Below are 14,254 nucleotides of genomic sequence, written 5' to 3'. Positions count from 1 at the left end.
AGTTCGGCGTAACTGAGTTCATGGAAATCACCTCCACGTAAACCATAAGTCTCTATTTGTTAGAATGGGAATCCTTAAAGGTAATTGCAACGATGTTCTAATGTTCTGAATCATCTACAGCTCGCAGCGATGAATCTTGTATGATGACCTTAACCCCCGGGGGAAACATTAGGCTTTATTGTTTGCTGCAGGGGAAGATGATCCACATGTTGATCAGAGGGCAGTCTCAGGATGTCAGCCTCTCGTTCCAGGGCACCAAGTAATCTACTCTTTACTATGGTTTCTGGAGGGCCTACCTCGCATCTTTTCGCAATCATAAGCAGAAAATCTAGTCACGTAACAACCCGAAAGTTTGCGGATAGAGAATTCTACCGCATAAATGCAACTCGACTAGTGATGTTAGCTTTCCCAAAACGATAAGAATAGCTAGAAGTATAGTGTAGTAGCAGCGATGAACGCTAAGAAGATTTCTCTTGGAAGTAAATTTGAAGGCAGCTACTGGTACATTTTAGTCTAGTTGTGTGTCAATTTGGAATCCCCGAGCGACCATCAAGAAATTTTCGAGAAAATTTCCTTTATCTTCTTACAAATCACCAACATTCAATCTGCATAGTCAAAATGCTTTCTTTTCGTAGCCCAATCCAATTGGTATTCTGAGTCAACGAGAAAACAAACGGGGAACAACCCTGTCCACCAAGTCAACACCAAGTGGCCAAGGAGAATTTTTGCGTGGAGGTATTGGAGAACGTTGTATTCACATTGACTTGCTGATCCAGTAGGCGAATGCTTGAAGACTTTGGCTGATCTGACCCAAGTCTACACGGGGACTCATCGGAGGTGGCTACGGCTACGAAGTTTCAGCAGAGGTTATCTAGTACCATAGAAACCGGGGTAGCCCTCCGAGTTCATACGTCTCAGTAAAATTTTTGAGGGATATATGTATTCTCGGCCTAATTATTTGCAGTTAGGCCTATTGTGGGAGTTCAATGGGGGTTGTGCCCTACATCACAGGCACAGCTCCTTGTAGGCTCAAGCTTGGAATTGCGCTGCACAACTCGAGTGCCGAGTGCGGTTGAAGCTTTAGGTGAGTCTTGCATCCACTGCTATGAAAACTGAGCCTGCGATCAGTTAAAGCTGATACCATTGTGCTAGTCACAGCAGGGCTGCCATTGTTGTCACCAACCCAATCCGGGTCTTAAGAAGACTGGGTTAGGCCAACGCGGCGGGTGCTAACGTAAGACCACCACCAGGTGCGGAGGTGTGAACACTTCACATATTGTTGCACTAAAGATTGATTGCTCGGTCCGTAATACAAATATCGTAGGTGCTAGGTCTAGAGAAACTGGCCACTTGAAGGCTAAGAAAGTGATTCCCAAAAGCAAAGAATTGAACACCATCGGCTGCAAACGCAATCGAAACGATGTGACCCTTGTTACGCAAATGGATGACAAAACTCTGAAACACTAGAAGACAGGGACTAAAAAGGCAACTTGGGTCGGCTCAGCTGACGTTAAAGAACATAAGCAAGCAGCTGACAGGGCAAGGAAATCCAAATAATCTTTCAGCAAAATAGGTTTACCATTCTATAATGAACCGGCTAATCAAAGCTGAGGTTCCGGACATATTATTAATTCAGGAACCTCGTTAATAGGATACCCGGACGCGTGATCGTGTATAGAAAGCAAGTCAATATAGGGCGTATGCTTTCGCAAACCCAGAGCATACATACATATTCACAGAATCTGACATTCAAATACATCCATTAAAAGACTTTATTTTCAACAACTAAATTTCAAGAATACAGGGGCATATGGGAATATGCAGAAATATTAACGGACTCTGTCCTCTTTCCGCTGCGATTCACAAGCCACAGTACCAGCGAACGAACAGAAGAACGTAATCAATTACTGCGAGGCATTCAACTTACAGACAAGGGTTGGTGAGGATGCAACTACACCTCACGAAACTTGAGGCAGCTCAGAGAACTAAGGGATTGGTAAGTCTTTTCATAAGTTGAATTGACCTTCAAGTTGCAGAAAGAGGCAATGCATACCCTATGATCGAAAATTACCGAAAATTTATAAATAAAACAAAACCAACTTAATTTTCAGGCAAATTTATTTTATCTCCTTCAAAAAACGAAAACTAAAATGACCCCGTGAACCCCGCCGTTCATATAATCCCACTTTATATGATGATGACATCTTGCACGTCTTAGGGTGCCAGAAATGTACCTGAAATGCAAAATTTTGAACTTCTATGACTTTTTTAATGATAGCGGGATTGCTTTCAAACATTTCAGAATTATGTATTATATTATTGCCTATGCTGCTGTATTTCTGGGATGAATTTAAGGATGGGAGCGGGGGGCAGATATCAGAACGGGAGGCCTAGACTTCATATAGATGCATCACTCAGATTTTTCGGTTGGATAGGCTTTGAGAACGAGGCCTATTTCAGTTTTTGAGGTACACATTTTGAGCCGTATCTCCCCTATATTGTACCCAATATCAGAAATAAGACCAATAAGACCAGTTTGGCAAAGTATTATTCGGGACCTTTCATTTACTTCACATGACCACATTCTGTGAAAAAAATGTACACTCCCTCCTCGCATGTATGGGGCCCCCCTCCAAACTTAACAGAAAATGCCGCCACTCGCTACATGTAAAAGGACACACATACCACATATTTTCACCAAATTTCGTGACAATTGGTTCTCAGCCGTTTCCGAGTAAATCAGCTATGATAGACAGACGGACCGCCACGCAAAGCGGTAGCAGCTCGTTTAGCGTACAGCTGAGAACTGAACAGCCCTGCGAAGCAATACCAGAACGGTGGTACCACGGGGAGAGTGTGGAGAAAATATGGGAGATTTTAGTTGGCAAGAGTCCGACATGCGTGTCCTAGATTCCAGATGCGTATCCATGATGGATTTTCCCGGCCAAAAAAAAGGACACACAGATACACATGCATTGAATTGATTTTAATAAAGTTTTGTTTGTTTGGATAATTTCCGAAAATGAGTCCTTGTCTCATTTTAAGTGTACACATTTTGACTCCTTACTCGCACACTTTACAATTCATGTCAAAACCAATATCAGAATAGAAAAGTACTAATGCAGACCTTTCATTTGATACCCCACGTGAATTTTACATGCACGTATGAAGAGTCCCCCTTTGAACTCTACGTAAATTAATATCACTCACGGTATGCGTGGGATTTTATGGTTCCCATATGCCCACTAAATCTCTTTCGGATCGATTCAGCGGTTTTTGAGAAAAGTGCATGTGACAGACAGATATTGAATCGATTTTGATAAGGTACAGAAAATCTTAAAAGGGCTGGGGAAGTGCTGATTCTTCATAAATGGAACTTTAATATTTCACTGGAATGTCAACTGTTCTCGTTAATTATGATGTCATTTATAATGCTTAAGATGCAGTAAATTCGCGTGATACTTATAAGTTCGGATTGCTATAAATTTGATGGTAATAGCCGATGAAACTTGGCAGTACTATGCGCGACACAGTTGTCTATGCTACTGCAAAATTTGGTATTCCCAGGATGAAATTAAGGGGGTTTTCCAGTCAGTTTTCAAAAGTTGGTACTATACCATTAGTAAGTTTATTTGAGCAGATACCGGAATGAGGCTTAGATTTCGTACAAGATTTTTAGGTTGGGTCTTACTTTAAATGTATCCATTTTATGTTCCATACTCGCGCATTTTGCAAGTTATGTCAGAACTGATATCAGTTTCGGGGAGCATTGATCGGGACCTTTCATTTGATACCCCACATGGCTACATACGGCAAAAAAAGTTTACAACTCCCCTTTGCAAGTATGGGGAGCCCCCTTTTAAACTGCACTTTAATTTATGTCAGTCACTATATGCGTGGGATTTCATAGTTCCCATATGCCCAGCAAATTTCCTGAAAATCGGTGTAACTGTTTTGGAGAAACGTGCGTGTGACAGACAGATAGACAGTAAAACGAAGTTTTTGTTTTCCACAAAACCTTAAAAATGATACTTTTTTTGTGAATTGTTGACCCACAAATTATGTTCCTTCATTAGAAATAAATATTTGGTCCAAAGATATTCGTGTCAAAGTAACGGTGACTTTTACTTCACCCGGTTAATTGAAATGATATTAAGAAAAGTATATTCCACACTTTATTCCGATTCAGTTAAGTTACATCTAAGTTGCCTTTTCATATATACAACCAGCAATTCCATTAGAAAGCATAGAGTAGCAAGTGTCAGTCCAAAACAAAGAAATTTCGAAATGAACTCGATATGTTTCAAGCTAAGTTTCTCGGTTCTTTCCGTAACTTCAACCTTCGTCTTGAATTTCAAACGGATCGTTTCCAAACTGTTTACCTTTTTCCAATAATTTAAAAGGCCTGAAGCCCATAAATTCAGTATGTAATTATTCAGATGTATCAGAAATGTGGAATTCTTTCGAACTAGTGTTCCAGCGATCGGTACAGGAAAATACAATAAAGGATCATAGAAAACTGGTCGCTTTAAATTGTGTTGATAAAGTTCAATGAGCTCCTTTTCCTCCTCTGGTAATCCAAACCCATAAGTTCCATTCATGGTGAAGATGATATCCAAGTAGGTTTCACTGTTTATAATTATGACAATCTCATGATGATAATCTGGAGTAAGGTTCCGCTGTTCATAGTACTGAAAGTGGTAATTCACCGCTAATAGTTTCTGACCTCGATCCCTTATGTCCTTATAGGATTTTAGTTGAGGTTCATACACCTGAGTTGTCATAAAACTAGACAAATGTGCCAAGTATAAGTTTGTCAAAATGAATCCGACTGTGATGAGTTGTATTCGAATATATCTATATCGCCAAGAAGTGAACGAATCCTGTGGAATCGATTGAGAAGCTATTCCCAACATCGTGTTGTACAATACCCTCACGAAATCGTTTGAACTTTGAAGGATCCGATTATGCAGATACTCAGCAGATGATATGAATATAATAATAATTAGCACAAGCACCCAAACGTCCAGGTGGAATGGTAATGTAATATAAGCAGAAGGTGGAACGCTTTTGCTGAAAGGGACAAGAAATGAGTATAGTGAACGCATAATTGGTAAGCTGAACATAATATTGTCTCGGCAAATACTATTGCGTATTAACGTTGCTATGTCAGCCCTTCCTTCAGATATGGAATTCTCAGCTTCAAATATATTCATCAGACTACCATCTTTATTCAAAATGTCAACCATTGTTGCATTCATATGATGAATAAACTCACTGACGAATGTTGGGTTGTATCCAACAATTACTACTTTCCCTTCATCGTTGGTGTAGGTATACGAGCGAGGAAAATCATTAACTAGGGCTCTTCTCAAAACTGCTCCTTTATAATCTTTTGTCTTGTCAACAAAAAGTAGATCGCCAATCATTGATGGTGAGACCGAAACAATCTCTGGATTCGGGAAAGGGTTGACACTATATATTTTTCCTGATGACTCCAAAAACATTGCAGCCACACTGAAAGCCCCCGTTTTCCAGCACCAAGAAAACAAATCATTCAGTCTATCACTTGGATTTCCCCACACTTCAACAAAAACGAATATAATTTTGATGTCCTGAAATCTTTCTAAGGATCCTTCCAGGATGTTAAGAGTTTTGAAAATATCAACAGGGAGAACTGCAAGAAGTAAAAATGGTAACGATAACGTCTGTCTGAAGATGACTGATGAGTTCTTGGTGAAAACCATTGCTGCAGTGTGCTCCTGTTGCTCTATCTTGGAAAGAATATATTCTGTTGTTTCCTGGCATTTTGTGTCAAATGTTGAAAATATAGCCAAATCCTTGAAGTGATAGGTGATGTTAAAGATCGGATGTAAACTGGAGTAATTTCCCAAGAAAACTGGCAGAAAAAGATTGACTGCTAACATTTTCATCCGTTTGGTTTGAAAATGAAATTGAAACTGGGGTTGTCCTGCAACTATGTTTGAAACAAGTAATCCATCAATCCACGCTAATTATTTAGTATCAAAGTATTGTTTTAACAAACCTACATCAGTCATTTCTTTGCATTAGCCCTTTGTTTACTTGAAAATGTGATACACATTACAGAAACTGAACAAAAGCAACAATTACTTCCAAATGCAATGATACGTGCCCGTGTACACATGTCTACATTGTTGTTTTACACCTAGAATGTTGTTGGGTCGAAAAATAAAATTATTACTTAAACTTTGATTGTTTCTCGATAAGTGTGTTTACAGAATAAATAATTCAATGCTCGAAAAGGTATTCCTGATGGTGATGCTTCATCTTACCCAGCACTCCCACCGCAAAAATACAGAAGGACGAAGGTGATTATGACACTGAGCGCATGTTTGAACGAGGTTTGCCGTATAGGATACTCTAGGACTAGGGGATGGCCCCAACCGGGAGAAACTTCCCGTGAACTCCATCGAATGTTAAAAGTCATGTGGACTCCTGCATGCTTTGAGCAGGTAAACGGATAGTTAAAAGGATCAATCAGAATAATCTACAAAGAAAAAAGACTCAAGACTTTCAGTTTGAAGCCCAAATAGTTGATCAGTTTTCGTTTATTGTTGACCTAACAGTATTTCAAGCGACATAATTCACACTGATTTTTCCTGCGGCCTATACAAGAGTTAACGAAAAAGAACAAACAAAAAATAGGGGGGGGGAGGGATTTTATTGAAAACCGACAAGTGCAAACGGAAGGACAAAAATGAGTATCCTAGAAAGGATGACAGACGGTTTCGTCCGGGGCAGTATTAACACATCAGACGTTGCCTTATTTCTGACCCGGGATTTGTCCACTCCGATATCATCTGGATGGGGAGTGGATTTTCTCAATCATCAAACAAGGGTGTCCTGAGCGCAAACGCTAGCAAACGAGGTGAAATGCAAGAGAAACGATTAGGTTTGCTGTGTTTATGTCAAAAGGAAAAATTGCCAACAAAGATGCAAAGATGAGATTTCGAACCTCCGACCTCAAAAATATCTTAGCGGAAATATCAGCAGAATACGTAAAACTTAGAAAGAGGTCTCATGTTCAACTTAAAAGGACCCAGGGTGGAAAAACTTATGGCTTTCGCGACTAATGAGCTAAAAGAAGATCGCTGGCCCACGAAGGTAATTCTAATATATATCGCATCTGTTCAAACGCTACTCCAGGACCAGGAAATGAATCCATTTTTAAGATCTCTACCAATGCTAAAAACGGCAAGGAATTAAGGTCAGTTCAACAGATTCCAAACTCGTTATCCTAACACTCCTAAAAACGGAGCCTTGACCTGGATGAACTGCCTTCCATGGTGATACGAGCAAATATAGCTGAAATGCGCATATTTATCAAGGACGAGGAGAACGTAGACCAAGCCGTAAGGAACATAGTGAAAGCCATTAGAGAAGCCAAGAAGTCTCAATGAAAGCTGGTTTTCGACAGTGTCACAGGCGTCCAAATCAGACAAAATCACAATGGCCATCGAACTGCGACCAAACAAAAGAATACGAAACAAGTATTTACAGGCGTTAAGGAGGAAAAAACATTTTCACCTTTCAAAAAAACTAATTAAAAGCTTGGAATGGTGAAGACATGCGCTGCAAGTATGAACGTCAACTAGCAATGTGAAACCCAAGGGAAATTAAAATTGTAGGTGGACTAAGGTCCTGTACAAAGAAGCAAAGAAGAAACCAAAGGTGCAAATTTGCCCAGACTTAATTGTTACATTCAGCAGCGGAAATCTGTCATAAGCGAAAATGTACAAGAAAGTCAATGCTGACCCAAACCTAAGAGACCTAGGCGGGTTTCATATTCAGCATTGGAAAACTAATGCCTTCCGTAAGCAAGCTATAAACGCAGTTGTGGAGAATGTCGCGGTAGGCTCCCAAAAGCCTGAACCTAACAATATATCATGAGTCAGTCCGCTAGCGGCTTCGTGTGGAGAAATATAAGCGGTGTACACATCTACAGCTGCTACACCTCACCAAACTCCCCATAATGTAAATTTGAACACTTGCTGGACTATCTTGTTGCCGATGAAAGGGGAGGAGCAGAAAGACTGTTGGAAGGGAGCACAGCTTATTAAAAGTTCTTGCCTTCTTCGATATAGTACTGAACAATGAAGGTGATGTAACCACCTGTCCCAAAGGAGAGCCTGTTTTAATTATGGATTTGACCTTTGTAAAACTTACGCGGGCGCGTAACATGTGGGGACTTGACATACCGCGACTACCAGGCGTTCAATTTTGAGCGATGGAGGGAACCATGCCCATGCTGCATGCCCAAATTCAAAGAGTTGGTTTGTAAACATTTAGAGAGGCATTATTGTACAATACGAGGGAACATATCGCCAAAGCATGTGATGTGATGTGCGTCAGGCACATTGCGCTTTCTGGGACCCTACCCGTTGGAATAGCGAAGTGGCCATCCCTCGATCCACTTGCCATCGACACATACGAACGGCTAAGAAAGGGAAGACAGGAGGGAGGAGAAAAACTATGCTTATCAAGAAGCCCGTAAAAATATCTCTGAATACCCAGGGGATCAAAAAAGAATACTTTGAACGGCTCTGTTTGGAGGCAGACGTAAACTCTTGGAGAGCGTTCATAGAATCGTGATGATAAGATTCGGAGGCCGCACTTTCTATAAATGATATGCCCTTCCCTCTGGTTGAAAATGATCCAGGCACTTGTTAACATCCGCGACTTCTGAATGTGACGTCAATTCTTGCAGTCATCAGAGACGAGCTGATGGAGGTCTGTAGCAGAATAAATGACAATAAAACTGGGTCTGCAGACTACACCGCATCATGGAAGTGCAGGAGCGGTTACTGCTACGTAAAGGTGACAAACCTCCAAGTAGATATACTCCTGTAAAACCATATGCTTTCTAGACGTTATGAGGAAAATTGCAGCAGCAATAGATTGCTTATATATAATGATAGCCAAGGAGACATTTTAGATCGACAGCGGGGATTTCATAAAGCCAGATCAACTTTTGATACCACTAAATCGGTTACCGGCTAGGCCGAAAATGCATTTCAAGAAAAGGGTAGTACTAGCACGTATTGCGTAGACGTATTGACGTCAAGAATGCATCAATTTTGTCGGCTGGGACGTATATGAAAGTCCCAGATGGCGACTGTCGTTAGCTATTTGCGCCAATGGAGACTATGGTATGACACCAATGATATGTCCGCGATTGTGCCACAGGGCTCCATACTGATCCCTGTGGAACATGATGTGGAATGACACATTTCATCTTCTGGTTCTGAAAAACCGCGTTAAACTGCACAGACGTGCTCGCGGAAAAGTATCCACCAGCGTAGCGTTTGCATGAATAATGGCGAACATATGGAGACCATCGTTTTCTTGAAGGCTACTTATAGCCAGGATGGCGATTCCTATCTTTGTGTATGCAGTCCTAGTTTAGGGGAAAGCGCTGCATGTTTTATGTAAGACTGCATCTTTCATGCAATGTATTCGGCTGACAGAAGGCCCTTAAGATGTATTTAGCCTCCAGGACCGCCTCAGAAATGATGGCAACGAGGTGGTCAACATAGAAATATGAAAATCAGGTCTATCTATTCTGTATGGCAGGTGAAAGAAAAGACGAAAGAGGAAAATTTCTGGTGGGTGAAAGTCCCACAAACTACCATATCTTGGCCAGTGTCTTTCATAGGCTTCTTCTTTAAAAAAAAGGACAGATGACCAGGGAGGCAGCCAGACACATATTAAACGGTCTTGATAAGCTTTTATTTTGCGCTTCAAAAAGAACTACTGAATTTATGCTAGCACTAAATTTGGTGAATTGATTTCTAATTTTCAATCATCTCGATGCCTTTGGTGACACCTGTTTGAACGAAGGCTTTGATGCGGCACAAATGACGGAATCTATGAATTTTGCTTTTGCAGGTGTACTAGACCCACCATTGGGGACAACATGTAAAATGATGTAATTCCCGTCTTATGCTGAAGACAGAGCACTAGTTGGTGGAAAATTACTTGGGGATGCCGAGTTATAGACACAGCAAGCAGCTTTGCAAAGGGCTAAACGCTGTACTGGTTTGCGAAGGTAAAGACAGAAGCAGTTCTCATCCATGGAAGAGATTGAACCCATAAGCTGGGGAGAAAATTAGCTGATGACAGAGCCTGTTAAACTACCATATGACACATTTCTTTTCAGGATATGATTTTTCCAGAATATATCTCTACCGATTCTTCTTTTTTCTTCTTTTATAGGGTTTAAGAAAGAGCACTTGAAGATCCAAATAATATCACTTTCGCAACTTAAAGAGAAGTTTGAAAATTGTCCTGGAGATCAGTATATTCCCTCCCTCTTCTCCTAATAAGTGTGAATAGCTGTATTCCGTAAACTCCGTATTAAAGAAAATTTAATTGAGCTGCGTGGTTTGAGGGTGGTTAAGAGATCTCGGCCTTATGAAAACATGATTGGACCTATAGTCGTGCTTTCAAAATGCAATAATTGTTGAAGACCCCAACTAGTGGAATATAGGGTTGTAATGAATCAAGTATTATGTCCCTCGGAATATTGCAGTAGTGCCTTCACAATGCAACAGATGAGCCAGGTTTAACATTTTTAATGTATAAGCTTTAAATTGCTCCACATCAATTCTGTCCTGGACGAACTTAGTGGGAGGCAGCAGAGTAAGCAAGACTACTCTTAATTCATTGGAAACATTTGAGGAACAAAATGAGGTAAATATTTTGGAAGCAAAAACAGAAGTTGCTGAACCTTTGAAAAATTGAAATTGAGGATCTTCAATTTCCAACGGTAACGTGGACCAAACAAAAATTGAAATTTATATAGAAAATGATTTTGAATAGTCAAAGTTCAAAAAAAAAAAATATAAAAAAATATAAAAAAATGATTTATTTTTTAATATTCCATTGGTTATTTCATTAACGCAATTTGGACGAAGTGGTGTTCAGCAACTGGTGTTCTTTATGATCAATGCATCTACGAATGTCTCCAATCTAAAATTCACTGCAGTGTTGTCCGCTCAGTTGCCTTCTGTGGTTTCGAGTGCGGTCTGGCTATAAAAGGCAATGAACGCCGTCTCGCGGTAATGGTGACAAAGGTGTTGTGTTGGACCAGTGGCGCGACAGACCATGGTCACACCCGAAATGACGATATCCACAATCGATATCGGGAAAAACAGGGCGAGAGGCATCTTCGTATGGTAATGAAATTCACGCTGACGAGAACTCACTTGTCAAGATATGTATAAACGACCAAAAGGCGGACCGAAACAAAGATAACATCATCCGATAGATAATGAGGAAGATATATTAGATAAGGATTCAAACTGTCGCCAATTTCTCTCCGACAATAGTAATATCCAGCCTCGAAACAAATTTGATTACATTCGTGCCATTTATTTCTCATTCAAATTTCTTGATGATCTCGTCTATGTTTTATTAGCATATTTGTCTAATTTCAGATGAGCCCCTACCGAAGGATGCAATCCATACTCCTAAATTGGATGGAAAATGACAAGCAACTGCAAACCGAAAAGTAACCGAAGTAACTCTACTTTGTCGTGGGCCAACTAGAACGGCCAGGATTCGCCAGTTTTCAGTTTATTTGAAAACTCTGTCTCGAAGATAGTCAACTTGGATGCTGATCTTAAATACCCTCAATTTCAAGACAGCAACATTCCGATTTTGGTGACATCCCATCTTCTTTTCTTCGGGAATATGGACTGCCTTATGGAATGTAAACTTCTACCTAATTGAAGGCCAGACTAAATACTTTGGTGAAAACAAAATATGTATTTATTGCGCCCTGCAAACAAGATAGACGTCGAAGGTTTATAACATTCCGAAGCTGAGCCTGTGAACTTGAACGGCCGAAATTCACCATATTGTATGCTCACTTGAAACTAGATAGAGACTGTTTTAGGGAATGTGGACCTAATTGACAACCAGAATTGAGATTTTGCTTTCACCAGTATTCCTTGTCAAAATAACCTTCATCGGCCAAGATTTCACGCGCAAACAAGATAGACGCCGAAGACTTGTAAAATTATGACGGTTCAGCTAACTGAGGTATAACCAATAAAAGTAAATAGCAAACAACACTTTATTTCAAATATATTCAGTTACATTAACGTTGTTTCCTCTTTAGAATATATACCAACAGCAATTCCATTAGAAAGGAAAGAGTAGCAAACATTAGCCCAAAAAATAGAAATTTCAAAATCAATTCGATATGTTCCAAACCCAGTTTTTTCGCCCCACCTCCCGCTTCAATTGTGGTCCTGAATTTCCAACGAATCGTTTCCAAACTTTGCGTTTTCCTCCAATAGTTCAGAAGGCCTGAGGCCCATAAATTCAAAATAAAATTATTTAGATGTATCAGAAATGTGGAATTTTTTCGTATTAAAGTTCCTGGAATGGGTACTGGAAACTCCAATGTAGGATCAAAGAAAACTGGTCGCTCCAAATTACGTTGATAAAATTTGATAAGAGCTTTTTCCTCCTCGGGTAGACCAATGCCATAAGTTCCGTTCATGGTGAAAATAATATTAAGGTAAGTGTCCTTGTTTATGAGTATGACAATCTCGTCGCGATAGTCGGGAGTGAGGTTTCGTTGTTCAAAATACTCGTAGTGAAAATTCACTGCTAATAGTTTCTGACCTCGATCACTTATGTCCTTGTAAGATTTGAGTTGAGGTTCATACACTTGAGTGGTCAGAAAACTGGACAAATATGCCAAGTATAAGTTCGTCAAAATAAATCCGATTGTAATGAGTTGTATCCGGATGTATCTATATCGCCAGGAAGTAAACGGCTCCTGTGGAATCGATTGAGAAGCTATTCCCAACATCGTATTGTATACCACCCTCACAAAATCGCTTGAATTTTCAAGGATCCGATTATGCAGATACTCGGCGGATGATATGAATATAATAATAATTAAAACCAGTACCCAAATATCCAGATTGAACGGTAATGTAATATAAGCAGAGGGTGGAACACTTTTACTGAAAGGGACGAGAAATGAGTATTGTGAAGGAATAATTGGTACAGTGAACATAATGTTGTCGCGACAAATACTACTCCGTACCAAGGTCGGTATGTCAGCCCTTCCTTCAGATACTGAATTCTCAGCTTCAAATATATTTAGTAGACTACCATCTTTATTCAAAATGTCAACCATTGTTGCATTCATATGATGAATAAACTCACTAACGAATATTGGATTACACCCGATAATTTTTACCTTCTCGTCGTCGTCAGTGTACCTATAAGAACGAGGAAAGTCGTCAACCAGAGCTCTTCCCAACACTGCTCCTTTATAATCTTTTGTCTTGTCAACAAATAATAGATCACCAATCATTGCAGGTGCGACTGAAACAATCTCTGGATGGGGAAAGGGGTCTAAACCATATATTTGTCCTGATGACTCCAAAAACATTACTGCCACACTGAAAGACCCCATTTTCCAGCACCAAGAAAACAAGTCATTAAGTTGATCACTTTGAATTCCCATCACTTCAACAAAAACGAATATAATTTTGATTTCCTGAAACCTGTCTATGTTTCCTTCCAGGATGTTAAGAGTTTTGAAAATGTTAGCAGGAAGGACTGCAAGAATCAAAAATGGTAGCGATAACATCTGCCTGAAGATGACTGAGGAGTTCCTGGTGAAAACCATTGTTGCAGTGTATTCATGTTGTCCTATGTTGGAAAGAATATATTCTGCAGTTTCCTTGCACTTTGTGTCCAGTGTTGAAACCACAGCCAGATCCTTGAATTGATTGGTGATGTTAAAGATGGGATGTAAACTGGAGTAATTTCCAAAGAAAGGAAGCAGAAAGAGATTCGCTGCTAACATTTTGATGCAATTCTTTTGAAAATTTTATTGAAACTGGGGTTGTCCTGCAACTATCCTTGATACAGAAATCAGTGCTGAATCCACGTTGATTGCTTACTATCAGACCTACATTAGTCAAACATACCATTCGATTTTTTCCCTTACTTTACTTGTAAATATGATTTACAATATCACAAGTAACCAAAAGTAGTAATTACCTTCCCAAGTACAATAGTACGCAGGTATTTGTGTACATATGTCTAGTTATTTTACGCCCAGAATGAAGTTAGGTGGAAGAATGAATTTGTTACTTCAACTTCGATTATTTCTTAATATTTGCTCTTATAGAATAAATAGTTCAATTCTAGAAAAAATATTCAGAAATATTAATGGCAA

The 14,254-nt window shown here is 39.7% G+C and overlaps 3 protein-coding genes across 4 annotated transcripts in view; all 3 read right to left on the bottom strand.

The window, feature by feature from the left end:
* Nucleotides 1-14,254, bottom strand: part of LOC119657514 (mushroom body large-type Kenyon cell-specific protein 1) — a 315,414-nt gene that overhangs the window by 252,603 nt on the left and 48,557 nt on the right. The window lies entirely within an intron of this gene.
* Nucleotides 4,176-5,927, bottom strand: LOC119657071. Its single transcript, XM_038063827.1, has one exon. The coding sequence runs from the start codon at nt 5,925-5,927 to the stop codon at nt 4,176-4,178; it is 1,752 nt and encodes a 583-aa protein (XP_037919755.1).
* Nucleotides 12,146-13,201, bottom strand: LOC119657068. The gene has a single exon (XM_038063822.1). The coding sequence runs from the start codon at nt 13,199-13,201 to the stop codon at nt 12,146-12,148; it is 1,056 nt and encodes a 351-aa protein (XP_037919750.1).

This window comes from Hermetia illucens, chromosome 5 (genome assembly GCF_905115235.1).
Source record: "Hermetia illucens chromosome 5, iHerIll2.2.curated.20191125, whole genome shotgun sequence".
NCBI classification, from domain to species: Eukaryota; Metazoa; Arthropoda; class Insecta; order Diptera; family Stratiomyidae; genus Hermetia; species Hermetia illucens.
Note: the sequence above shows the minus strand (reverse complement) of the source record. Positions and strands in the feature narration are given on the sequence as shown.